The sequence below is a fragment of the Trichogramma pretiosum genome, unplaced genomic scaffold (assembly GCF_000599845.2).
Source record: "Trichogramma pretiosum strain Unisexual culture from Peru unplaced genomic scaffold, Tpre_2.0 scaffold76, whole genome shotgun sequence".
NCBI lineage: Eukaryota > Metazoa > Arthropoda > Insecta > Hymenoptera > Trichogrammatidae > Trichogramma > Trichogramma pretiosum.
The window spans coordinates 288,573-316,044 of NW_019640848.1; the positions used below are offsets into that span (position 1 = coordinate 288,573).

Genomic DNA, 27,472 nt, shown 5'->3' on the forward strand with positions numbered 1-27,472 from the left:
TCTACGTTGTCTTATATGTTGAGGTTGCAAAGCTTTTGGTCTGCCAAGGGTCATGCGTACTTATATATAGAACTCAAGCGCACACGTGCCCCTGTTGTTAGCCTCTCGCTTAGACTTTTCAGGTTGAACGTGTCATTTCAAAATATATGTATAGCCATGTTTAAACTTGTGTGTGTGTAAAATACATCAATTCCAATTTGTTTACGTAAATTCATACGACGGCCTTTCAAGCTTATCATTCTCGTTGCACATACACGAGTCAATATTATTTTCACGATGATTCCTATATTGAAATCCCTTTTTAGGATATCGATTTTAATCTATATATAATATTTAACGATCGATTGCTTACTGGTCGTTGTTACGAGAATGGTAAATATTTTTTTTAACACTGCGTGCGCGAAACACGGGTTTTCTAACCTTAAAGCGTCAGAAAACCCTAGTTTCTCGCAAGCAGAGTTAAAAAATATCGTTTGCAACTAGTCCGCGAGGAAGTTGACTGACCCAGGAGTCTTTGCACCCTCGCTACGCTCGGGTGAAAACAACTCCTGGGTGAGTCAACTGCTACGCGCACTTGTTACAAAATATACTATTCTCGCACTAACCTAAAATACGCAACTTTGCCGATAATTTTAGGCTCTCGTAGAAAAAAATAGTATCATCAACTGGTGCAGTCCCTCGTTTTGCTAAAAAACCATAGCTGCACCCGTTGAAAAATATACTATTCAACATAGCCGTAGAGTGAGAGCAACGACGCAATTTTGTTTTATCGCAGCTCATTAATAAATCTTGCTACAAAAAAGAAAGAGAGAGAAAGAGAAAAAAGAGGCGAATTCAAGTGTATACAGTGTTGAAGCATGTTTGAAAACAAACGAAGCTCAAAAAAAAACATACACGCACGCAACAATCTTATCTTCGAGCCGTTTGAAAACAATCAAAAAAATTAGTCGTGACACTTGTTTTTTCCGTTCCTCCAAGCTCTTTTTCTTTCTCTTTCACGCATATTAAACGCATACAATGTATTGGGCTGCTATATAGCAAGATATACTGTGGCGATAGCAGCTATTAATGTGCAAAATTTATAAATTATATTGTTGATAAAATTAACCGATGCTATGTACACAATATTCGATAGACTTGTGCAAGAGTACGCAGTCGATCATCGAAAATAATGTCGTCTACATTGTTGTCAAAAGAGGCTCACTTAATTGGATTTTTTTGAGTGTATCTTTGCTGTTTTTGCAAGAAATGTGACGTTGACACGCGACGTTCTCGTGAGCCAAGTAACATAGCGTATAAGGAATATACAATATGCATACTCGCTGGGAGTGACAATCGAAACTCAAACCTACGAAATTTATATGCATACTCTCGCATGAAGTATGTAATGAACTTATTATTATAATATACAGCGTGTAATATCGCGATATTTTGACCAAATTATCAATAGAGCAAAAGAAAAGGAGAAAATATAATAATAAGTAATAAACAAGCCGTAGAATATCGCGAACGTACAGACAGTCATGCATACGAGGATATTCCTCTTCTCGGAGAACGATTTCACTCTTTTCTCGCGGGCATATTTACTCGAGCGAGCCGCGGCGCTGCGCGTTCAGTGCAAATATATGCTCTCTATTATATAGGTGTACCGCACGACGTCCTGCCGCGCGATTTTTTTTTCCTTTCGCAAATTATTATTTCAGGCAACTTTCGCCTTACGTGTGTTGTCTTAGCTCGGGTATACGTCTTGCATTTATATCTATGCATATAAAGGCTCATCGTCTCGTGCATCGAGTGCGGTGCGCTTTGCGGTGGGTATACAGCAAGATCGCGATATCCGATTCGCATCGAGTACGTAAACGGAATCGTGAAATTTCTATGCCAATAGCTGGGGGAGAAAATGTCGATTTTCTAATCCGCCGAATTATCCTCTGCTCGTCGATATCAATTGTTCGATACAACGAGTATGGCGTGTAACTCTCGCAATCGATCGAAAAGAAACAAACAATCGATCGACGTATACTAGCCGAGCTCTGTTATTCCCTCTCTTTCTAGCTGCGTCTTTTACTAACTATCTTTATGCAGATCGAGATCCCGCGAGCTTAATTATTAATACGTTGTTATATTTACTAAATGCGCATCGCTGCTTACTTAATACAATTGTACATCTCTTTCTCTCGCTAGCATCTTGCTCCGAGATTAAATTGCTTCTAGCTGTCTTTTTGCTCGCTCGCGAATTGCGTCGTAGCAGCTGCGTCGAATGAAAAGTTTTCTCGTATCAGCACTATATAGCGAGAAAGAGAGAGAGAGAGAGAGAAAGAGATAAGCTCGGTAAGGAAGTCATCTGCGCCTCACGCTGCCGCTGCTGATTTGCATACATAAGTGCGCATTGCTTTGCAAGAGAGAGAATCAGCTGATGTTTGAAAGAGAGTCGCAGCGTTGCACACACACATACGTATTGTAAGCCGAGCGAGTGAGTTCATGCACGTGAGTGACCTTGCCTTATACGTGCGCTGCACAACGCATCTCTCGCATTACATATATTTATATTTGTATATATATGTATAGCTGCGCGCGTGTATAGATATCTTTGTTTGAGACGCGAGAATCTCGATGTGCATGCGCTGCGCGTCAACGAGCACCGAGCACGTGTTCGATTGTACACTCGTACAATCAATGCGCTCGCATATATTGCCGCGCAGCTCGTACATGTATTTCTTACTTACAATTCGCGATATACACACAATATAACGCGGAAGATTATTATACTCGATTACAATCGACTGCTTTTATACGTGTGTAATACGTGATAAATTAATTGTACAGCGAATTGTCACCTACGCTCCTCTTGGCAGTCCTCGCCTGGACTGGCGAGCTGAGATTTCACTCTCATTTTTGTGCAAAAGGGCATTATTGTGGAATTTTTACGATGCGAAAGAGAGAGAGAGAAACTTTTCAAGCAAAATATTCTACTCCTTTTCTCTCGAAATAAACCGCTTTTTCTTATATTGTTATTATATAGTCTCGTGGAACGTATATATAATATCGTAGACTGCAGTAAAATATTTAAACGCTTTCGCGATAAAAGTTAAACAATCGCGATTTACGAGCTACTAGCTGCTGCAGCTGAATCGAAGTCTATTCTTTTTTTATATGTTTATATATCGCTAAGCAAGAGTATATGTGACAGCTTCATCGGGTCGAGCTTTTCTCGACGCTAGATTCGCGCATTTTGCAAGCTCATGGGGCCGCTCGCGGCAATGTCGAAATACAAAAGGAAGCGAAAAATTCTTGAGAATTGCAATCGATTGCTTTCGACGTCGCTGCAAATGCCGGCTGTTACTATTACACGCAAACGAGCTTTTTGATCTGTAGCTTTGTTGGAAACGATCGGATGAATTTTATATACCAGTATGTACGATGTTTATATTGAAAAGTATATTTGAATTGGCGCCTTATGGAGCTTTAACGTATAATCGAAGACAACGCGAAAACGATTCCACATTTGTCTAGTATCAGTGACCAAAATATATTTCTTTTTTCGTTCGTCTCTCCGCTCGCACCATTTACACGCATCAGAAATTTAATACCTAATTCTCCCATGTACAGCATTGTACATAATTATCGAAGCAGTTCGAGCTAGTTCAGCCCTGAGCGAGTCCTGCGCTACGATGACGCGTGCGTTGACGAGAAACAAAGAAATCTCGCAAGCCGTGTCCTTTGCTATGCTATATTTAGTATTACTAAATGTGGTCGCTTAAATGCGTGTTTGTATCGTAAATGACAGCTTTACCTACTCTTTTGACGTGGCAGTTTCCCAGTGTTATATATATACACATAAGCAAGACACATTCGCCATTGAAAAAATTACGAGAAAAAGAGAGAGAAAGAACAAACCAGTACTAGTAAGACTCGATGCTTAGAGGTGTATTGCGCATATGTATACACACATCTCCCACGACTCTTGTGTGCGTATCTTATATATATACGCTCTCTCGCGCAGCGTATACGCATATTTTATACAATATTCTTCAGTCCAAGCGTGACTTTGCTCGCGAGCGCATCGTGTAATGTATTTATCTATCGGCGGAGCTACGCGCGCGGCACTTGGCATGTGCTAAAAAAAAAGGAGAAAATAAAGAAAATTCATAGCGCGTTATTATACCACAGTAATCGCGTGGATGCAGTTGTGCGAGTTTCATGTAAACACGAATTTGTGCCGCGCGTATTCGTATATATATCCGTGCCGTGCAACTGGACCGAGTCGAGGAGTAATAAAGCGTCCACGGAGAAAAAGGTAATTGGTAATATAAGAGAGTAGAGCAGCCATAAGCTCGCCTATATTTCGAGAAGAAGTAAGAAAGAGAGAGAGAGAGAGAGAGAGAAAAAAAAATCCAAGTATTTTCCGTGCCACAAGTGCACGCGCTAAACGACGCGGCACATATACACCTATACGATTATTCTCTGGCCATTTCCTCGATGCAGCATACATACGTATACGTATATATTGTAAGATAGCTGCGCGAGAAGTTTACGAGGCTCGCATGTACACATATAAGAGAGAATTGATATTGACCGCGCGCACGTGTGTGATTTTTTTCTCCCGCGACAACGTCTCTTCCCGTACATATTGCATAGATACACATTAGACTCGTCGATCGAGCGTGACGCGTATATTGGGGCTCTTCTCTATTATTAGAATTAAATAAAATTGTATAATCCCCACGGATTCTCGCGTCTATATCAATTTATCTCGTATATGCACATAAGCGAGCTATGTAGCTACACAAGAGTCAAGATTTGCGTGCTCGAGCAGTGCATCTGTCTGTCTGTCTCTTTCTCCCCGTAGCGAGCGCCATATCGCAAGTCGCTGCTGCTGCCGAGCACGATCGCTAATTGAGACTTTGACGAGGTTGCGAGCCGGCTGCACAATTATTATTATACAGCGTACATCCTTATACAATGAGGATTACGACGTGTAACAGAATGTCGCAATGTATGTATATATAGCAACGCACGCGCTCGAAAGCGATCCTCTTTTGATTGCTTCTTTAGCTAGGCTCTTTTTCCATGATGCTCCTTTTTTTCTCTCTCTCTCTCTCCCTCACAAAGCTTTGTGAGTTAATAGCACAAACATTCGAATTGTGCTCGGGCTCTTGTTTAATAGCCGATCCGTGCAAATATTGAATTTGAATGTCCATTGAGCTGCCGCTACTTCGTTGTCGATGTTATAACTGTTCTTTCATGTATATCTGCTACACGTCGTCGATCGAGCTCTCATACATATATCATATATAATGCATGTATAACGCGCGCTCGATTGATTAGATCGCGCAGCAAATGCGCTGTGCTCCTCGCCGAGCTCTTCTTTCCTCCATTATTTAATATTTTAATATTTAATAGTTTCTTTATTATTCATATACGGCGCCCTCTTCGTCTTTTTTGTTGCTGCTGCTGCATCCAAAAACAGGCAGAGACTAATTTGCGCGCTTGTATTATAGCCGGTCGAGTGCGTAATTGATCGAGTCTTTTCACTGATGCGCTCACGATCGAGTGCAGAGTGTCGTTTTGCACTCGTCGCATATCGAATATAAAAAGGAAGTGCGCGCGGAAAAGGGTGATACACAATGCTGGTCTCGTGCTTTTCTTTTACCTGCATTAGACGCAAGTACATCGACATTTCTTCTTCATACGTCGAAGCTAGATCGTTCTAAGGCGATGATAATAATTTTTATAGCACTGCGTGTCTTGAGTTCACATTCAAGGCACGCTTTTCGGTGTTATATTATGGTTTTCATTCGAATGATTGTGAATCTTAAACGCTTATTTTATGAAGTTGCGATACTAATTATCTCGCGTCGAAATATACAAATTGTATACTAGAATTGGTTTCTAGCAATAATTTTCTATTGATTCGTCGTTTGAATCGGACGGATTGGGCTATTCTTTTTAAGTTTATTTTCGGATTCTGAATCTTTGGTGTAAAATAATTAAAATCAAGGAAGGTGAGGTTTTGATTTGTACACACAACTTCACTACTTCTCGAAGGGGAATAAAATTATTTGTTATGTGCCACCTATCGGCGATATATTTAACCTCAACGTAAATTTGTTCATGTATGTTCTCAACTGTCTTCCGGCAAGGTGGTACCTCCAAAACTCAAAACGTATTAGAAGCTTTTAATAAATTAGATGTCTTCTCATATATGTGACGGGGACGATCAACATAGATGTGATCAAAGTTTCCAGTTCCAGAGCGTAAGAGAGTGTCTAAAGCTGACATAAGTGATCAAATATAATCCACCTAAAGGCAATTCTTATATACGAATAATGAGCATTTCTTGGCACTTGCGGGTATCAAATAATGCCGCTAGTTAAACACCAAGCGGTAGAAAAGCTAAGTTATGATCCAGAGAAATTTCAAAACGAAGCATAATTTTTGAAGTGTTTCTTTGAGTGTTTCTCTCTCTTTCTCTCTTTTTATCTCTCTCTCTCTCGCAGTAGCAGTTCGGACACGCATACAAAATTTTTTTCTTGCAAGGAAGATAATCGGGTTAATGACGATTTTTTTAGTCTCGAGGGCACACTAGCGCAGGGAAATATTAACAATCGGCGCAGTAAGTATATAAGTACGTCAGAGAGTTAGCTTGTCGTCGACTCGTCGTGTAGAATATACATACAAGGCGTCGAGGCGTCTTACATATATTATATATATATAATACAGATCATGTGAGCTACCGTTTTCCGCCTTCGAAGCGTCGATTTACGTACGTTCAAAAGTAGCAATATGTAATCGTATATTCAATCGTTGACTTTTTTTGCTCCATCGATTTGGAAACTCGGATACAATGAACGCGCGGATATGCCCGTTATTTGTAGCTGCTGCTTTTGCTTCTCTTATTTTTTTGGCGTCGAAAAATTGTTGTTTAATTAAATTCCAGCAAGACGTCGAGGTGTCAAAAGAGAGAAAAGAAATTGTCGCGCGGATTCCCCGTGCACTTTGAGCCTTTTATAACGTGCGCGCGCGCGACAATATCAAAACGAGCATGAAATTGCGTAATTTCGCGCACCGACTCGATTCACAATCCGGACAATTGCGCTTTACTCTGCCCAGTCTGCAACATATACAGACATACAATAGACTGAAAATTGATGATATTATATTATACTGCAGTGCGATGATTTCTATATATGTAAGCGTGTGTATATAATGGGTGCTCTTTTATGCTGCAGGTGTCCCCGAAGCGTCGTCGCACTCGACTTCTGAACCAGCTCGACAGCTGATCCAAGCCGCTCGCGCGCGCCTTCCACCACCGGCCACTACGACTGCTGCTGCATTGATGATCCGTTCGGACGTTCGGTGCACGACTCCGGCACGTACTCACGTATAGGCAGTTGGTGCTCGGATTAGAATTATATACACGTACGGCTGACAAGTGTCTGTACACAATAACGAAGAGGCGACGATCTGATTGGCGCAAGAGATCGCTAAAAACAGAGAAGAAGAAAAAGAAAGAAAAAAAGAAGAAGAAGAACACGACGACGACCACTACGACGATTTAGAAGTACGAAGGATTAGCGGTTGCGGCGGTGGGTAGCAGCCACCATGGTCAAAACTTTTCAAGCCTATCTGCCCTCCTGCCATCGCACCTACTCGTGCATCCACTGCCGCGCTCATCTCGCTAATCACGACGAACTCATCTCAAAGGTATGCTCTAAACGCGTATTATAAGTCCTGTGCTTTATATTAATCGTGTGCGATGCGTAGCTGACCATTACATTGTGATACACACGTAGCCGTGATTTGTATAAGCGGAGTGGCTTTGATGGTCGACGCGCAGCTTTACGCGTTGGCTCGCTCACGCCTGGGCATTATCGTATTAACTTTGACCGCGTTTTTCACAATTTCCTTTTCTCGCTGCTGCTGCTGCTCGGCTTTTGCAGCTCTCTGTGTGTATATATATAACGTCATTGTACATTGTATTACAGCAACGCCAACCAGCACACACGAGTGCAACCTGACTAACAATTGGGTCAAACTTTTTCTTTTAACGTTCGCTCTGTAAAGCTGTAATCACGCAAAATTTACATGCGTATTTACTTATACGAGTATATATAGCTGACTAACTCGAGTCTTTTTAACTACATTTAAAATTGTTCCGACGAGTAATGAAATGCGATCGACGCGTGACGTGTTTACGCGACAGGACCTTTACGGTAGTAATACCGATTAACCGATTGATGCAAGTCTAATCTCTTTTTCCTTGTTTCAGTCTTTCCAAGGAAGTCAAGGTCGTGCCTACCTTTTCAATTCTGTGTAAGTATTTTCGTAATCATTTTATCGAAACTTCCAAAATCGGTAAAAAATTATAAGAATCAAGCGTGATATGAGCCCGATTTCTTCCAACTTTGAACTGGTTCGCTGAATGAAGAGAGCGAGAAGAAATATAACAAATTTGCCATTTAGTAATGCGCCTCGTCAAGTTGTTGAAATTTCAGAAATAAAGTATCGTAACGCATCATTTATTTACGTCATTTATACAAGTAGCAACATCGAAACTTTGAGAAAAAATGAATTTTAAAATAGTAGATGGCTTTGTGATTGATCGGCAAATAAAAAGGCTTTGCATGCGAGCTCCAATAATAGTGAACGCTATATTATAGTGTACGCACTTCACCTTTAAACGAAATAAAACTAATACTTCACAAAGGACGTAGACGTTGATGGAGAGAAAGAAAGAGAGAGGAAGAAAATCTGCAACTATGCTATTGCTTTGTGTATAAAATACACACGTTAAGCGGCGAGAAAAACCGGTTATTCGAGAAATTAAACCCGTTGTAAATGCCGAGAAGAAAAATTGGATTATTTCCTTGGAGTTTCTGCGTTTGGCACGAATACATATACGTAGGATACGTGTACTCATCGTCGTCTCGCTGTCGTTGATTTTTCGTCATTTGTGCTGCTGTTGCTATCCGTGTACATGTGACGCCGCGCACACATACAAGATCCGTATCCCAAGTAATAAATATCTAAACGAATTTACAATATATTCGTGTTATAATGTTGCTTGTTTAATGCGTTAGTTTATCTAGATTTCGCGACATTATCGCGAAAATTCGGTATCGCGTTTTGATTATCAGCCTGCGCGCGTACGATTGTCTTTTACATACGAATTGAACATAAATAGTCATCTTAAGGATACGTATTGAAATAGATGAGTGAGAAACATCTTTTTTCTCGAACGTACTGGCGCGATTGTGCTGGCGCCAAATTTCGTTTTTTTTTTCTGGCTCTACTCCGTCACACGATGTTCGAGCGGTGTTAAAAGTCTACTTTGACGCATAAATTGTTGTTAAGAAATACAACGAACAATGTTTTACGAAATAGTCTGTCAACTTACGACCGCTCCCCTTCTCGCAAAACGTCTAAGCGAACGCAAACAATCGCGTGAACCGATCGCGCGTACACCACACAATGGTGCAATCGTATAGACCCAAAAAAAGTTCGAGTAATTTCCGACCTCGAGAGTCGAAGATCGTCGCGTAATTGACTATTGAATCGGTGTTGTTATGCATACATTACTTACAAAGATAATTCATATTCTCACTTCTTTTTGTTCGTGCAATTTCATTTATATATCTGTGTATCGCACAGGGTCAACGTTGGCTGCGGTCCAGCAGAGGAGCGAATCTTGCTCACGGGTCTACATGCGGTGGCCGACATATACTGCGAGTGTTGTAAAACAACCCTCGGCTGGAAATACGTAAGTTTTGTTGATTATGTATTATGTAATTATAAATGGCGAGTTTGAAAAAAATTATCATCCAATCGTCGACGTCTCGACTATCCTTACATTGTACAACAATCGCATGTAATATACATATTTCAAAGTGAGGCGCTAACGTCACACCTTATAGCCGCGACCTATTATTCATGGTCGGGCGCACGCACCAACTGCTCTTTAGGTATTAAATCATTTTAATTAATATTAAAAGCGCGACGCGCATGTGTGCCGACACATTGAGCAGTTGTCGCTGTTGCGAGTTTTTATCCTTGGACAAAAAAAGAATGGAAAATAAATAAAAGAGACATTGCAAATGGAGCGATTGATTTTTGTCTGTCCTTTTGCAGGAACACGCGTTCGAGTCGAGCCAAAAGTACAAAGAGGGCAAGTTCATCATCGAGCTGGCTCATATGATCAAGGAGAATGGCTGGGAGTAGCAGCAGGGGCATCGCCGGGCCCGCAGTGAGCCCCCGTCGCCGTCGCGCTATTAGGCCGACGGCCACTCGACACACATTACGCAGTCGTCCACCCGACGACGACCATTCCAGACTTGGCTTTTCGTCTCTTTGGTGTATGTGTGTGTCAGATATAAATATATGTAATGCGTCTATGTGTGTTAGTGTGTCTGAAAACGTTTCACTTATTCAGCGAATAAATTATTAACGATAAGAAAGAAGACAACAGTGAAAAGACAACAACTTGATCGAGCATCTCAAAAGCTGTTTTAAAGTTATAACAAAAGAAGAGTCGACGTTGACGTTATGCGACGTATTGACTGCGACCGAAGAATAACGAAAACCAAGACCGGCTATCGTACGAATCAAATATGTATATCTTGATATGTCGCGCGAGCCACCAAACGAAAGTCTGTGATTTCATTTGTGATTTATATAATATTAGTAACGAAGAAGATGGAAGACGAAGGAGAAGAAAAAAGACGAAAAAAAAAACAAATAATGCGTTCTTTTGTTTCGGACCATATTTCGATTAATCGATGAGAGCAACTGTATATGTGTGTGTCGCTGCGTTAACGCATTCACTTGTATATAATAAATAATTATTATAAGAATGATTAATAACTACAAAAACACCCCTCAACAACAGTTACACTTGATTAAAATAAATGTACATTTATCATCGAATTTATCCATTCGTTTGGTTCATCAAAATGCACACGATACGCATGGATATAAATACATACATTATAATTCGCAATTAAAAAGCTTCCAAAACATTTTCGACTCACCCATGTACAAAGACATTGTCGTATCGATATCTATATACAAAAAACGCATCATATATTAATGTACATTAGTGCATAAAAGACACACGATTACATAATAATAAATACAAGAATATTCGAGCTTTGAAACTGACCGTAAAAACGAATGATAGAAAATATATACAGTAACTATTTGCGCACTTGAACGCCCGCAGAACCGACTGTAAACACAACATAAAAAAACAGAGGAGCGTACACAAATTAATTAACGGAATTATATATTGTAAAATAAAAGAAGGAAGGAAGTAGTAATCGACAAGAGAATCTTGCCCCCTGAGACCCGCGACGAAACGATTATTTTTCAAGACTCAGTACGATAAAGTTGTAATACCGCGTGTAAACACAACGCTGAACGGAACAGTAGTTAATTAAACGTAACTATTGATCGCTATCTGTATACGTATGCCATGCGAAATCACTTCGATAGGTTGTTTTAATGCGACTGTGCGTGTCTCTCTCTCTCTCTCTTTCTCTTTCTCTCTATAATATAAAAAAATTAATTTATTATAAAATGCACTCTACGCACGATGACACACGGCGACTACGCCGATCTCCAAGAGAAAAAATAAACAAGTACTGATCGATCTAATACATTGTGTTTTTGTACATGAAGTGGGAGAGTTATAATATATTATTGCTGATTTCGAGAATATACTGTAAATAATATAAATCAAAGAAAAAAGAAAGAAAAAAAGCGAAATAAATCATGTAGCATTCTCTCTATGTGTAACATACATATTATACACATAATAAAAAAATACTGCTCCCGTGCGAAACGTGCGTGGCGAAGTAGAATAGTAATTGCGTGTGAAATACGGAGTACACCGATGATATCAATTGCACGTGTTGGTGTGAGTATGTGTATGTATGAGTGCATAAGACACTTGTGGAATCCATAGATATGCATGTGCAGTTTAAGTTTTTGAGCCAATAACCCTCGTGTATATTATCAATGTAAATAATGCAAACTAGTATTCTTTCTTTGTTTGGTTTTATTCTCGCGTAATCGAGTATCGAATGTTAGATTTCATGACAACACGATTGATCCGATTAAATTTCGAATTTGCGATAGATTTAGGAAATTAAAGCATTATTATTCCATGGTTTATTAAAGGGTGATTTTCAGTGTTAGACGTTAAATGAAAGATTTTTTAGCTCTTACATATTTAATGAAACGCTTCGAGCGCGTGAAATGCTTCGAGCTGTCAAAAATCAATAACATGGCTGCTCATCGTTCGTTCGGAAAAATATATAAGTATAAATAAATCTATGTATATGTGCTTTAAAACAGCATAAGTGCCACCGTACACCGGTTACGCTTTCCAATCGCTCTTACATTACCGACACGTACAAATGTACACTCACAAACACATACACACTGCATAACATGCAACCACCCATCTTCGAGTGATTGAGACAAGATTCTCTGCAGGCCTGCCCATGCGTATATATCTATCATTGGAATTTCACTGCCGATATTCCTTGTGTATAAATAAAGTATATAATTCAGCGAGAAAGCTGCAAAGCAAGAGAACGAGATAGAGCGAAAGAAATGAGCGTTTATGATTTAATGCATGACCTGGATAAGAATATAAGATGTATAAAAAAGAATGTATACAGAATGAAAATATATGTTTTCTAATTTGGATTCAAACGATGTTGTATATTGTGAAGAGAGAGAAGAAAGAAAAACGATAGTTTTTAATGTATTTTTGACATAATGAAAGAGCTGCGTTTTAGCGATTACCGCTCGCAAAATAAAGCCTTTGAATAAAATATTACTATTAGGATTCGATCGTATGGAAAAATAAAAATTTTAAATGGGTCGTTTTTCTATGCGTGAAACAGATAGCAATATGGACGATAAAAAAAAAAGGATTGATTGACTTGTGTCGCAGAGGTAGAAAATTGAGATGCGGGCGAATAATTTTCTCATTATCGCATAATGTAAGAAGTTAATTATACATTAATATTAGCATAATGTGAAAGAGAAAGAAACAGGAAGAATGGATTGTAAAAGGAAAAATTGCATTGAAGTCATGCGTGAATGTACCGAATTGTTTTTTCGTTCGCTCATGTCTGCCAAACTCTGTATCATATTATATCTGTTTGTCTGCCAGTTGCCACTATTATTACTTTTACCAAGTGAAAAGTGTTGAATTATATCTTATATACATTTTATTGAATTATAAAGTTTGTCATTACTGCATTGTAATTAAAGAGTTTACGTTTTATTGTGCAAGAAATAGATTGAATAAGGGAATTAGGAATGAGAATTGTTATATTGAATATATGAGAGGTTTGAAATGGGTTTTCATGATTCTTTTAGATTGAAAGCTGAAAAAAGCACATGTTAAAATTCTCAGCTACTGTTGTGTCTTGAACTGCATTGACCGAATCAACACCAATTGTACTCAAGCGTCGCAAAACGTGTATTTATTATTATATCGAGTGTGTAATAACTTCGTGAATTTTGATCTCATTAATTATTGTAAATAATATTCATTGCGTGAAAAAAAATCAATGGTACTAATCATTATCTGATAATTACATGTGTGTAGAGTTTATTATATGATGTAACGAATCGATATATTATTAGAAGTATATCGTTAATGAAATATTTGTTACGTACTACTATTATTGGAGTTAAGCAAATTATTTGTTACGAGTGATGAAAACAATGTCGTTAAAGAAAATATTTGTTAGCAATCGACTATATGCCCCTATATAAATATTATATTTGACGCAATAGTAACTGAGAAAAATAAATATTTAATAGCAAAAACAATCTGTCGATCTCATTTTATAGAAAAAAAACGGAAATAATGAATTATTTTGTAGAAAGAATCGAATTCGATGATGATGAAAATAGTATCAAGATATCGCGCGTCACGACACGCAGTTGAATCCTGTAAAACAAAAATTAAAATACACGACTGTTCTGTGCACTTACGCCTTTATAAATTTATATATACCTTGTTTTTTTTCGTGGAACATACGAAGATTATGTATACATAACGCAAAATGCAACAAACATCCCGATTTTAGCGTGTGCACGTGTGCGTCTGTACGTGTGAGCATATATCCTGTGAAAATATTATTTACATCTTTCGATAAAAACGGTTTGTTTATTATTATCATTTTTACATTTAACATCTGCGATGATCAAGCGAATAATGTACTAAAATAAGATTCATTTATTTTTTTTTTTAAATCAAGTTTTCGTAGTTTTACTTTCATTATTGTAACGGTGAACGACTTGCGTTGGCTATAGTTTAACGTAGCAAAAAAATGTTGTATCCTCTAGTTTATGATTATTTTATAAAACAAATTATCATCGTTTTTTTACATTTTTTCATATAATTATTTTATATTTATACTTTAAATTTTATTCTTGAACGAGAATACGAAAAATGAACTATCGGACCTAACATACATGATATATAAAATGAAAAAGCATTGATTTTTGTATTAAAACTAAATTAGAGGGCAAGCGTATCATAATGTGTACCGAAGCGTGTGTATGTGTACATATTGACGGTGAAAAATAGACGATATAAAATGAGAAAGAAGTGCTGTGTGACGCGGACATGAAAAGTGAATCTAAATCATGCTATAAAATAGACGTGACGATGTTGAGAAAGAGGTGCATAACTATCACGAGAAAGAGAGTAAATAAATAAATATATCTATATTATATGTAACTAAACATAAACATTTTTTCTCGAGTGCGAATGTGCCGGCCTAACGAGTAATGATTCTTATGATATATGTTTATGTCTCAAAAGAGTACTTTTTTATAATAAATGTGCCGATGTCCTTATATTAAAATGCAATTATTGTCTTGCGAGACAGGCAGAAGCTCTATTTCTGTATTAACTTATACGCATAGAGTGTGTTTATTATGTATACCTTTTTATCTTTGTTGTACCGAAAACATATTCAACTTTTCTTTATACTTTTTTTATATGTAATTTTTGGAAAGAAAAAATAACACGTAATGTATCTGATGATTTGTAATAATTTTATTGTTCCAATCTCTTGTAAAATACAAAAAAAAAACAGAAGAATTATTTCAATCTCGGTCCCCCAGAGTCACGATCTGTTTATATTCAGGATACGATTTTGTTTTGTAACATATGTTAGTAATAAAAAAAATTAAATATTTACTCAATATAGCAAGGATTAATCATTCGAACATCATCCTGTTACACATTTTTTTTGTTTTTCAAGAAATATCAACTTATTTTATCGAATGAAATTTTCCGATCCATAATCGAAAGCAGCGAGAGAAAGCGCGTCGGCACGCACCTGTGCGCGCGCTATCGGAGCAACAGTAGCATCTCTATATTTTCTCACGCTAAGGAATGCTCGAGCTATCGATTTTTTCGGCGCCTTTGTCACGGATGAGAGGAGCTCGCGTGTCAAATATGGATTACCTGCTCGTACTGTGCATACGGAGAAATTTGAAAAATCAATAGCTCCAGGTGAAATCCGAATGTTATCATTATTGAATTTCATCAGTTTCAAAAAAGCTGTTGCGTTCTTTCTTTTATCATATTTTTTGCTGAAATTGGCCGTTTTTTGGCGCGAAATTACGTCAGAATTCCAATTATAACTCATTATAACTGATGTTATGAAAATTTGTCAAAATGACATGCACTAACGAGCGCATATAATAGACATTAATTGTATTCCGGACGGTGACAATCAATGACTCGATATTATACCGCTTTCACGAATAGTGATAAACAATTGGAAACTTTACTTACTAATTAAAGTTCAAAGTTCATATTACTCGTCGAATTCATAAACGTGAATCGATAATAGATGTATCTATGTGGAAAATACACGTCAAAGCAAAAAAGTATATTACGCATTGACTGAATTTAGTCACCTCCAAAAACGATATGAGCTTTTAAGCGAACGGTTGAAGCGCGTAAAAAGTCGTCGGCTCAGCGAAGAATTCGTCAAATATCGATTTTCTTTCGAGCTGCCCTAGTACAGAGAAAGCAAAAGGCGGGAACTTTGTGTGTGCACTGTGCGTCCCCTTTATTCTGTATAAAGCCCGGCTAATATCATATATCCCTCGCTTCTTCATTCAATTCATTGATCCATTCCAAACAAAGAATTAATACGAAGATATATTTAATTGCGCATGGTGGCTAGCTGTGTCGCTAAATCGATGCAGCTTAAGCAATATAACGATCGACTCTCCCCACAAATGGAGATAAATCGATTAGTCTCTGGACAAAGTGTTAATTGTTTTCCACATTGTAAAGTAAGTTCCGAATCGATATAAGGCCATACCGTTAGGCGCCTTCTTATGTATATATAACGATTTATTGTGTATCAGCGGCTAATTGTCGGGTGAGAATTCACTACTGAAAAACAACGCGAAGGGGCTAAGAGCAATACGATCGTGGAAAAAATTGAATTCAGCGAAATTTCCGGTGTAAAGCGTGGCGGTTCCTTTTGTTGAAAACCCTGCGCGGTGCGGGGCACATGCACGCATCGTACAATAAAAGGTACTACGCGACAATAATACACGCACATCCGCGAACGAAGGGCAGGCGTGGCTTAAAAATACCATCACGGTACTCGGCTCTCTCTCTCTCTCTCGCTCTCTCTTTCTCGAAGCGCCCATCAAAGTGGGGTTCGTACTTATTATACTTATTTCAAGTCCGCGCGCAAAGCACATCATCGCGCTAAGAGGCAAACGACGTCGTGAATCGTCGTCGTACTCGAATCGATCCTGTTGTATGGATTTTTTTCCTTCTTCTATTCTTGTTTTTTTTTGTGTATAATATTTTTATTGATTACTCGTCTCGGAGCGCGTTTCTCGCGCGCCCATACAGTCACGCATGTGCACACATGCTTGCCGCGCCGCTATACGGTTATACACAGGCAGTCATTCGCTCGTCGTCGCGCGCGCTGTGATTCTCCGCTGCCTATTTCCGACGTGTATAGAAGCAAAAACCTCGTGCGCTGCTGCACAGTGCACACGGAGCAGTAGATAGATACTTGATCGTGCGAGTTATGAGTTGCTGATCGAGTGAATCTTCGACGCCGTTGTTATTGTTACGGATGGCGGTGTGATCGTTTCGTCGTCGTGTGACGTTGCAGCTCTTTAGTAATATTTTCTATATTACTTATTTATCACAATACATGTGTGTGCAACCGTAGTAATTAATTGTCAAAAATGACCCTCGATCTCGAGACACAGATCGATCAGCCCGAGCAGGCTGTCCCGGAATTAGTTAAACCAAGTAGAACACCGAGGTAAGCAGTTGATTCTTTCTCGTTCAAAAAAAAAATTTTCGCTTTCCAGTAAAATCGTTTTATTTGCATACACTATCTATTTAAAGTATACTCCACATCTACGTATATGGATAAGGCTCTCTTTTGAGCTTCAGAGAACTGTTGCTTCACCGATCGATAACGCCCTACACGTTGTGGCACAAAGGAGACTATAACTAGCCCTTTGTCCTTTCCATTCAAACCCATTTTTTGAAAAAACATCGCTTCTCGGTTATATGTTTCTTATTGTTACTATAAATTTTTGAAAATAAGATGTGAAAAAGATTTTAAAAACAATATTTTTTTGATTTGAATATCATTAGTTCCATTTTCTTACTTTCTTAGAAAAAATAAATCTGATTTAATAATTTGTCTTCTAGGTTAGAGTAAAGTATTTATTGTAGCATTATTAACAGAGTTAGGGATGAAATTTATTATCAAAATAACTAATCATTTGTAATTATTTTGTTTTCGCAGTCTTCCCAAAGTTATAAGTGACAAAATAACAGACGATGGTGGAACCTATGACACAAATGTTAAACACTTGTTGCAACCTGGGAATGAAAATGATCTTTGCACTTGGTTAAAAGATATGAGACTCATTCGATCGTCTATGAATTGCCCAACAGAAGGTTGCAACGAAAAGCCATTACTGTGGAGAACTGTCAGACAGGTTGATAAATATGGTTGGACTTGTAATGATTGTAAGAAGCGCCAAGCACTCAGAGATGGTTCAATATTTCAACAAGCCAAATGTGATTTGAAACATTGTATACAAATGATTGTTGCTTGGTGTATGGATATTCCTTATGAAACTGTTGCTTCTTATTTAGGTTTGTTTCCTTTTTATTTCAAATCAAATAATTAAAAGAAAACATTACACTCATTTTTTCCATATTTACTGCAGACACCAAACAGCATTTTGTTAGGAAAGTTTATGAAATTTTAACACAAGTAACTGAGCAGTATGTCGAAGCACATTCAAATGAATGGTTACTTGGTGGTGTACCACCAAATATTTTAATAGTAGATGAGTTTCCCACTGGTTGCATGACAGAAAATCAAATTGATGTTCCAAAGACCAAAAAGCGAAACAACCAAAACCACACTGTTTTATGCATTACTGAGGTTTCTCAAGTTCCCCCTCGTATGTGGATGCGCATTTTGGGCACCAAGTCTGAGGTAATAAATTAAAACCTACTTTAATAATTCTGTTATTTCATTATCAAATTGATATTGTATATTTTTCCAAGACAAACAAATTTTTTATTTTCGATAAAGTTCATAATATGAATTATAATACCTTTTTTTTACACAATTTAGAAAACTTTGAAAACTCAAGAAATTCTAAAACAGTATGGAATGGTTGAAGAAGCTTTAAATGAAATAGGTACTCACTCTGCACCAGGAAGTACTTTAATAGCTAACAGGAGAGCTAGATATTGCAATTATGAAAATGTTAAGGAATTGAAAGGGTTCAAAGTAATTGGTATTGAAGAACTACAAATACATGATCCTCCAGAAAAAAATGAACTTTTCTCTAATTTAGGTTTGTATCTTTTTTTATCTTTACTTCTATTTGATAGTTTCTATAGCTTCTAAAAGTTTATTTTTATTGCAGAGACTATATGGCAAACTGGACTTGGGATTTGTGAGGACATACAAAGTTTAGCACAAGATAATGCAGTTCGAGATCTTCATGAATATTTATGGAGACAAAGATTTGCTAAAACAACTGCCCAAGCTTTTAACTCTATACTGCAACATATTACAGAATTTTATCAATTCTCATCAGATTCAGTTTTAAGTAGTTGATACTGTTAAAAAAAAAGAACTTATTAGTATGTAGTTAAAAAAGATATATTTTTAGAGAATTTTAAACTCTACTGACATGAAGTCTTCCATAGTATTTTTATACACATCGCACATATAAACTTCACAAGTGCCTTAACGTTGAAGATATTTGTAGTACTGTAAACTTTATTTAATTGAATCTAAACAAAATAATCTAAACAAAATAAGTGATGTAAATATGATATGAACAGGGGTTCATTGGTTACAAATATTAAATTTAAATGTTTAGATAATGGTAACAGAGACCATTATATGTTTTTTTATTTTGCACTATTGTTATTTTGTTTAATCTAAAAAACAGAGTTTATTTTAAATATTTAAATATTAATATCTGATAACTTTTTATTTATTTCTTCAATAGTATAAGAAGATTAATTACATTTTATGATGATTGTTACTTTCTAATATTATGATGCAAAAAAAGTCAATTATTTTTTCAAAACTCGCAAAAAATGACCAAAGCAAAGTAATATAACAATTGTTATTTAAATGAACAAGATTCTATTATATTTCGTCGCTCTGGAGCATAAAAATATCTTAATAAACGCTGAGACAAAAAAGTGCTCAATTCCTATCTTTACCTAGAACATAGATACCTCTTTCCTCTGACCTTAAAGTGATACCTGTATGTTCCAGGGCGACGATTTTAATAAATCAAAATTTCTCCTAATGATGTATTTAAGTAAAATTTTTCTTATTACTAAAAATGTGTGATTAGGTTTAATCTAATCTTCAAAATGAAAGTTTAGTCTTAAAAATAATTAATGAGTTGAGATTGTAAAATGATATTAATGACACTTGTGCCTCTTAAAAAGTGATATGTAAGCAATAAGTATTACAACACAGAGAATTTAAATTTGATACTTTTTATTTGTAATATACTTCATTGAATATGTAAAAATATTTTATACTTTATTATAGTTACTAAAATAACATTTAATAGTTTAAAGTTTGAGATTCATTTCATACACTTCACTGGCATTTAAAGAATTATAGATTTTTTATAAACAAAACTTTTTTTAAACTATAAAGTTTCCCTCATATATTCTTTGTACTGATTTTGATCATCGACCATTTTCTTGAAGACTCGATACTTTTTTTCGTGATATCTAAAATAATAAATTATGAATCTTTTCAACTCTTATGCATCTCACATTTAATATTGTAAACAAATAACAAAAGTTTACTCACGAAAATGTTTCGGGATTGGGATGAACAACAATAGCTGAACCTCCCATTTTTGTTATAGCATCATTGACTGATGAAAATGTTTGTGCTGCACATGCTCCTAAAATAGCTGATCCCAGCAAAACTGATTCCTTTTCAGCTGGAAGCAAAACTGGCAATCCTAACACATCAGCTTGGGTTTGAATAAACAAGTGATTTTTAGTCAACCCTCCACATATTAGTAACGATTTTATATTGTGTCCAGCAGCTGTCAAGGCTTCTATTATGTGTTTAGTACCATACTAAAACAATTCCAATCATTTCAATAAAAATTTCGAATTGTATTGTGAACTTTAACTCACTGTTAATGATTGCATAGTTGCTAAATATAATTTTGCTAAACTCTCTTCATCAGTTGATAAGGTGAGACCACAAATCTGTAAAATTAATAAGCATCAATGTAACCAAGGATCAAGTTATAGCAGGATTTATTCTATACTTCAGTTTATAATAAAAAATTTGAACTTCGTTATTTTATTTAAATCATACCATTCCATGCAATGATGGATCTGCTAAAGGTGAACGATTTCCATGAAAATCAGGCCACACATGAAGATTTTTAGTTAAATATGCTACATTATTTAACTTTTGACTTTCAGCTAACGTTTTTAAAAGATTTGAAATGTACTCTTGCACATGTCTAAAATAAAGGGCTCAATTAAGTACTTTAACTTCATTAAGTGATACTCCGAAAATATTTAATACTGACTGTTTTGGCCCCAATTTTTTTTTAATCTCTAATGTAGCTGGATGGCTGTCAATCACATGATCTAATAGTTTACCAGTTGTACTTTGACCTCCTTCATTCAACCAAAAGCCAGGGACCATTGCATCATAATAAGGACCCCAAACCCCATTTACAAAAATTTCTTCTTTGCTCACAGCCATATGACATGTAGATGTGCCACAAATTAAACCTTATATTAAAATGAAATAAATATGACCTTGAAATAATGATGAAAATTATCTCACTTACTCAAAATTAAATTCAAACTATACCTAATCTCGTTGTGAAATCAGAAGAGATATCATTTGCTGAGCAACCAAGCATACCTAGACCTCCTGCATGGGCATCTATAATGGATGCACCAACTGGTGTACCTTCTAAAAGATTCAATTCTTCAGCAGATTTTCTTGATAATCCATTACCAACAGGAGACCCTGGAGACTTAACTATTTGACCTATGAAATATATTGAGCTCAATATTTTATATGTAACATGTTCTTATTTATTCAGATTTAAATGTACCTATTTTTCTGTAATTATCAGCTGCTAAATCTGATAATCCTATTTCTTCTAAATAGTCAAAACACCAATTATTAGTGATATTTGGTCCAGCGCTATAGTTCCACTTACAAACCAAAGAGCACAATGATCTATAATCAAGATAAAAAAAGCAATAAATTTGAAACAACTTGCATAATTTATTGTTCAAAGCTGCGTTATTAAAAATACCTTGATTCACAACCGGTAGCTTTCCAAGTTAAAAAATCAGGTAAATCAAAAAATAGTTCAGTTCTTTTCCAAGTTTCTGGTAGATTTTGTTTCAACCATAAAAGTTTTGGAATTTCCATCTCCAGAGATACCTTTCCTCCAACATATTTGAGCAATTTATGTCCTAATTTATTTATAAAATGGGCTTGTTCAGAAGCCCTGTGATCCATCCATAAAATTATGTTTTGATCATCAAGCCCTGGAAATAAATAAATATTGTAAAAAGTTCATCGAACATTCAAAAAAATTTTTAAAAACTCATGATAGAAAAAGAGGTAAAAATGTACCAGTAGGGCTAACAGTTACAGGTAATCCATTTTTTCCTATAGCAACAAGGGAACAAGTGGCATCAAAACCAATTCCTTTTATAGAACGTTTTGGAACACTAGCCACAACTTTCTAAAATGACGCAATAATTAAATTTGAATGAATTATTAGATGGTTAAATTTTTTTTTGATTTAGTTACCTTAACCACATGACAAATTGAAGTCCATATATTATCAGATGATTGTTCATAAAATGATGCTTGAGGATTATATGTCACTGTTGGTTCTACAGCAGTCTCTAAAATTTTACCCAGCGAATCAACTAGAGCAGCTCGGACACTTCCAGTGCCAACATCAACACCCACAAAGTAATCCATTGTTTTGAAAAAATAAAACTGTGTTCCTTTTTAGTACAGTAGTAACACACAACTCAACTGGTAAAAATCACCATACTCTGCAACAGAATGATTTGATATAAATGAATGTATCATCAAAAAGCAAAAAGTCTTATAAAGAGCAAGACTTTTAGATAAGGCTGGAAAGTTACTCAACTCATCATATAGATAATAAATGAAAAAATACGTAACTATTTTGCAATAAAGCGTTATGATCTTTAATTGTTGAAATCTAATGCCGGGTAAAAGGCATATTTTAATAATTATGACAAAAAGGCGGATACATCAAGTCATTTAAGATGGAAACAATTATATCGATCAAACTCGTGTATATTATTATATTTGAAAGAAAAACGGTTTATATAGAAGAAATAGGGCTGTATACTAAAAACGCAGATATTCAAAATTGAAAAGTGCATTTCCCGCCACACGTGAATACGAGCAAGCGCTATTCGAGACGTTTTTTCCGTCACGTCCAAACGATAAGATAAAATCATCCGCGCCCAACATCAAGAGCTGATATAACGAATAACAAAAAAAAACTTGGCTTATTACATCATTCTCAAGCATCCACGATTCTGCAACTTACGTATTTAAACATACCGACATTGCACTGGAGTTCCGTAAAATATATATGCGCATATTTTATATTGTCATTGAACATTATGTTGCGCGCATCTCATGTTAAATAAACCATTCACAAAACTCAACTTGAAAAGATTGTCCTTGTATGTAGCTTTTCCAGTGAAAGTTTCATGACAAATCCAGTAATTTCGATATGATAGTAAAATTATGAACAATTTAACGTACACACTACAAATAATTCTTGCTATTATAATTTTTTAATTTACTTACCCGAGTAAATAAAACCAAGTGGTCCCAATATCGCTCTCCGAAGAAGAACCTTGTCGAAGGCTCGTCTGCTCTTTTATAATTAAACTCGTTTCGTGTATACAAGAAATCAGATCGAGCCTTGTTACATACAGCAGCCAGTATAAAAGCAGATGTAACGCGCCCCGCCAGTTTTTTCCCTCGCCCATTTTAATCTTGCGCTGTAATTAATCATCTTCATTAACATAAATAACACGGATCACATAGATCGACGATCAATACAAATAGCTCGAGAGAAATGAGTGAAAGCTCGATCGTTAGGTGATATGAATAAACATTTACAATTATTAAATCAAAATCCTCGCGCGCCCCTCGCGAGCCTCTTTCGCGTTTTCGTATTATTACTGTGATTATTGTGATGATCGCGCAGACAAAATCGTTCGCCACTCGCTAGTTGAAGTTTCGGGCTTGGCCCCTTTTATAAGATAGTAGGTACGTGGAATTGGAAACATTGCCTCGTTATAACGCTCGTTGCAGTTCTACTGCTGCGCTGCACCGCCTGTTGAATCGATCATCATTGTATTGAGCTTCGGGCAGCACATCGAGGCACAGATATAATACGAGCCATTTTTTAACGTTTTCGAGGGATTAAAGCTACTGAAAATTTGGTCGAAATAGTTTATCGATCATTTTCGACGTAAATATAACTTTGGGACGTATCTTTGCAAGTTTTATATCTATGCGTTTCGAAAGTTGTACGGACATTTAAATCTGTACTTCGATTTGAAGTCTGCTCGTCGCACGCTTGCATAGTACAATACAAACTCCATCGAAATCGTAACCTCGAGTCATCATGGTTCGCTTTAAAAACAGGTAAATTTGTTCAACTCTTATTTACTATTTTCAATTGACAAGTGTTTTTTGGTTATTTGACCATCGACTGTTTATTGACGTAAATGCCATTTAAATTTGTGAGAAGTGTTTGATACTTTGAAGCGGTAAATAGTACCTCGACGTACAGGTAACCTTTATTTGGTCTAAATACTTAAATATATAGATGATATTGATTCTACAAGATTTTGAACCAAATATTTGTTTCCAAGGTGCTATAACTTTGCATTGAGACTTTTTTTTTTGACAGATTTATTCGATAATTCTAACCTAAAAATGTTTAGAATAAAAAATTGATACTAGTTGTAGTAAGAATGGTAGTTATTTTTATGAGAAATTCCGAACCCATTTTCAAATAGATCTTAAATCTAATTTTCTGAATAGTGTTCATGCATTTTTAAATGCTAAAAATGTTTTATGATTAAAACCAACATGTTTTTTTTCTAGAATAATAACTTTTGAAACACTCAAAATAATTGTTATTATATTGGTAAATTATCATTCTAGGTATATCATTGTCAAAATCACAGAAAAAACAAAATTAGATCAGAAAAGGCCTATAGCTTGGAAGATAAAAAATGGTGCAATTCATGATGCCATAAATAAAAAATGTTCTCAAATGTATGGAGATCTAGGTAGTGCGTCCATTAAAGCAGGTTTTACAGGTAAGAGCAACATTTAAATTATCAACTCAATTAAGTATTTCAAGCTTATAATTGCAATAATCTTTACTTATAATTTTAGCCAAATATTTCAATGCTTTTACAAGGATTGCATTTGTAAGATCTCGCCATGGACCACATGAATTCATCTTAAAGGTGTTACCAAAGATTACTGAAATAAGCGGTAAAGAAGTGCATGTTAAAATTTTGTATATTGGAGGAACATTGAAACACTGTTTTATGTATGTTAAAGTAAGTATCAAAACTTTAAGATAGTAGTATTTAATTAAAATTTAAATTACATTCATCTTATTTTTATCAGAATTATCAAGAGAAGAAAATGGAAGAAATTTACAGCGATGCAAAAACTGAGAGTCAAAAGTCAGAATTGGAAGAAGCTCTGATGTACACGATGATGCCTTCATGGCAAGATTTTTTTAACAGTAAAGCAGCAACATAGTGCAATTTATCATGTCATATCTGTGATATGAATGTAGGCCAGTATTATAAATATATAGAAGAAATTGGCCCTTGACAGCGATGTTGAGAGCTACTAAATTATTATTATACTTATAAATGAATATATTTATATATGAAATGTTGGTAGCAGAAGCTATCAAAAATGACTAGAAGAACATATCATTGATTTTTATAATAAAAGATTATACCTTCAAGTTTTAAAAAAGAAGTTTGATTACACTTGCTTTATCATAATTAACATAATAATTTGCAGTAGAATGAAATATTTCCATTTGATAGATACTCCTGTTAGTTCGTCCTCTAAAGCTACTGAGTTATGCAATAAGAAGTGAATAGGCCGACGAAAGGGTCTCTTAATAATTTTTGTTCGGCAAAGTTTTTGAATTTCAATACAAACTTGAGAATACAACAACACAACAAACTGACAGCTATTAAGACAGCTGCTGCGCCGTTACGGCAGTTCAAGCGCGCTCTCGCATGATGCGAGCCGTGGCCCATGAGTTGGGATACAAGCAGTCCATCGCGCGCGCGGCGACTGAGCGAGGGAACTCGCCTGGTGCGACTCGAAAAGAGGCTCGCATACGCGCGCGCTGTTTCGCTCTTTTCAGTATGCGTTCGTTACCCGCGGCGAACAGACGATTCGAATATTCGCACGCACGTTCTCCCCCCCGCTTGTGTATGCAGTGCAGCACATCACGCACAGTATTTCTGTTGCATTATTGCTTGCACGTTTGTTTCAAAAAATTGAATCTCGGTTAATGAGTTTTTGTTTACTTTTTTTTTGTTAATAAAGAGCACGAGCACTCGGCAAGTTATACGAAAAAAACGAGTGTTTTCGCACGAATCTTGCACAGTGAGTTTATTAATCGACATATCCTGCAGTGTGTTGCGAAGATATACAGGAGAATATATAACACACATCGACAATCGATCTGATCAGGATCGCACATACAAGTACATATACAAACTCGTACGAAAGTCATCGAGGGACGCACGAGGAAGTCTCGCGAGGATTTTTGGCTGCTTGCCAAGGATTGGTCTGTGCTGCACAGTCTTGCAAGGACTCGCGTTTTTTCTTCTCTCTCTCTCTCTCGTTCTCCCTAACCTCATGGCCGCCGCTGCCGCCACCGACAGTGGACGACAACGAGGAAGATAGGCTGGAGCGCGGGCATGCAAGGATCGCCCTAAAAAGTAGGTACTACACACGGCTTACATGTATTATTATCGGGTCGAGAGATGACTATCGGCACGTTCGAAAGATGCATGTTTTTTTTGTCGAGTTCGATTACTCATCCGTCCGCGAGAATGACTCGTTTTTCGAGATTGGCGTTTGTTTTTGTCGTTGGTCGTCGATCGTTCGTTTCCTCCCTCCGTTGTCCTTGGCTTAGGGCCCGCGCATTATAAGACGACACGGTGAGTTACAATACCTGAATTTGTCGAGTGTGTATATCGAATAAAAGGTACAGGACGTATAGCTATATACTTGTGTGCGTATTATATACACGAAGGAACGCAACGCACGCACCCGCGTCAATATTTCGGTAGACCTATGTATACACGCGTGTGTATACGTATACGTTAAATATTTGTGTGTCGTGTGTGAGGGTTATACGCGCATATTATATGTTACTTGCGAACTGGTGTGCGTCTACACAGGTATACACCTATACATACCTGCGCGCAAAAAGGGAGGGAAACGGAGAGAGCGAGAAGGAGCAAGAGAGCCGGTACCTGCGGTATATAGGTGTACGCCAGAATTTCGTGATCGTGCGTATGTGGCTCAGGACTGACAGCAGAGTTAAGTTTTATAACGAGTTATTCGAATAAGGACGCTAAAAAGTACATAATAATACGATAAGAATTTTCGACGGATTCGGCCTTTTATCGCTTTGCTGCTCCGTTTTTTCATTTTGTCGATTTCGAGGTAAACAAACGTCTCGTTCCATAAAGCCAGAAGGTCTCGGACAGGCCACCCGAAGCGTCAATGAGAAACACGCTTTTATA

The 27,472-nt window shown here is 36.6% G+C and overlaps 5 protein-coding genes across 10 annotated transcripts in view; 4 read left to right on the forward strand and 1 right to left on the reverse strand.

Moving 5' to 3' along the window:
* Window positions 1-15,076, forward strand: part of LOC106655726 (protein yippee-like 1) — a 43,098-nt gene extending 28,022 nt beyond the window's left edge. For 2 of the 3 annotated variants that reach the window (XM_014376255.2, XM_014376254.2), the window contains 4 exons: window positions 7,233-7,707; window positions 8,273-8,316; window positions 9,655-9,763; window positions 10,132-15,076. In XM_014376255.2, coding sequence (XP_014231741.1) covers window positions 7,606-7,707; window positions 8,273-8,316; window positions 9,655-9,763; window positions 10,132-10,221 — 345 coding nt within the window. In that variant the 5' untranslated portion in view covers window positions 7,233-7,605 and the 3' untranslated portion in view covers window positions 10,222-15,076. Of the gene's footprint in view, window positions 1-4,051; window positions 4,298-7,232; window positions 7,708-8,272; window positions 8,317-9,654; window positions 9,764-10,131 lie in introns of those variants that run through there. The other variant, XM_014376256.2, reaches the window with a different exon arrangement.
* A 1,699-nt stretch (window positions 15,077-16,775) lies between these two features.
* LOC106655769 lies at window positions 16,776-19,463 on the forward strand. Its single transcript, XM_014376324.2, has 5 exons — window positions 16,776-17,348; window positions 17,844-18,199; window positions 18,274-18,548; window positions 18,690-18,915; window positions 18,988-19,463. Exons 1-5 carry the CDS (start codon window positions 17,269-17,271, stop codon window positions 19,179-19,181), a joined length of 1,131 nt encoding a protein of 376 aa, XP_014231810.1. The 5' UTR covers window positions 16,776-17,268; the 3' UTR covers window positions 19,182-19,463.
* An 80-nt stretch (window positions 19,464-19,543) lies between these two features.
* LOC106655768 (FGGY carbohydrate kinase domain-containing protein) lies at window positions 19,544-25,976 on the reverse strand. 2 transcript variants are annotated; one of them, XM_014376321.2, is made up of 12 exons: window positions 25,657-25,976; window positions 23,460-23,656; window positions 22,410-22,663; window positions 22,230-22,341; window positions 21,904-22,141; window positions 21,697-21,824; window positions 21,447-21,629; window positions 21,157-21,364; window positions 20,937-21,087; window positions 20,750-20,824; window positions 20,412-20,689; window positions 19,544-20,329 (listed from the first exon to the last, which is right to left on the reverse strand). In XM_014376321.2, exons 3-12 carry the CDS (start codon window positions 22,584-22,586, stop codon window positions 20,245-20,247), a joined length of 1,635 nt encoding a protein of 544 aa, XP_014231807.1. In that variant the 5' UTR covers window positions 22,587-22,663; window positions 23,460-23,656; window positions 25,657-25,976; the 3' UTR covers window positions 19,544-20,244. The 2 variants fall into 2 exon arrangements, with proteins under 2 accessions (XP_014231807.1, XP_014231809.1); XM_014376323.2 differs by having other exon boundaries at window positions 23,460-23,670.
* On the forward strand, window positions 23,890-25,673 carry LOC106655770. The gene is made up of 4 exons (XM_014376325.2): window positions 23,890-24,308; window positions 24,834-24,991; window positions 25,071-25,240; window positions 25,311-25,673. Exons 1-4 carry the CDS (start codon window positions 24,289-24,291, stop codon window positions 25,446-25,448), a joined length of 486 nt encoding a protein of 161 aa, XP_014231811.1. The 5' UTR covers window positions 23,890-24,288; the 3' UTR covers window positions 25,449-25,673.
* A 107-nt stretch (window positions 25,977-26,083) lies between the features above and the next one.
* LOC106655771 overlaps window positions 26,084-27,472 on the forward strand; it is a 28,169-nt gene continuing 26,780 nt past the window's right edge. Inside the window, exon 1 of one of the 3 annotated variants that reach the window (XM_023463597.1) lies at window positions 26,084-26,659. The gene's annotated coding sequence lies outside the window, so the exon portion shown is untranslated. Of the gene's footprint in view, window positions 26,664-27,472 lie in introns of all 3 variants that reach the window. The other 2 variants (XM_014376326.2, XM_023463596.1) reach the window with 2 other exon arrangements.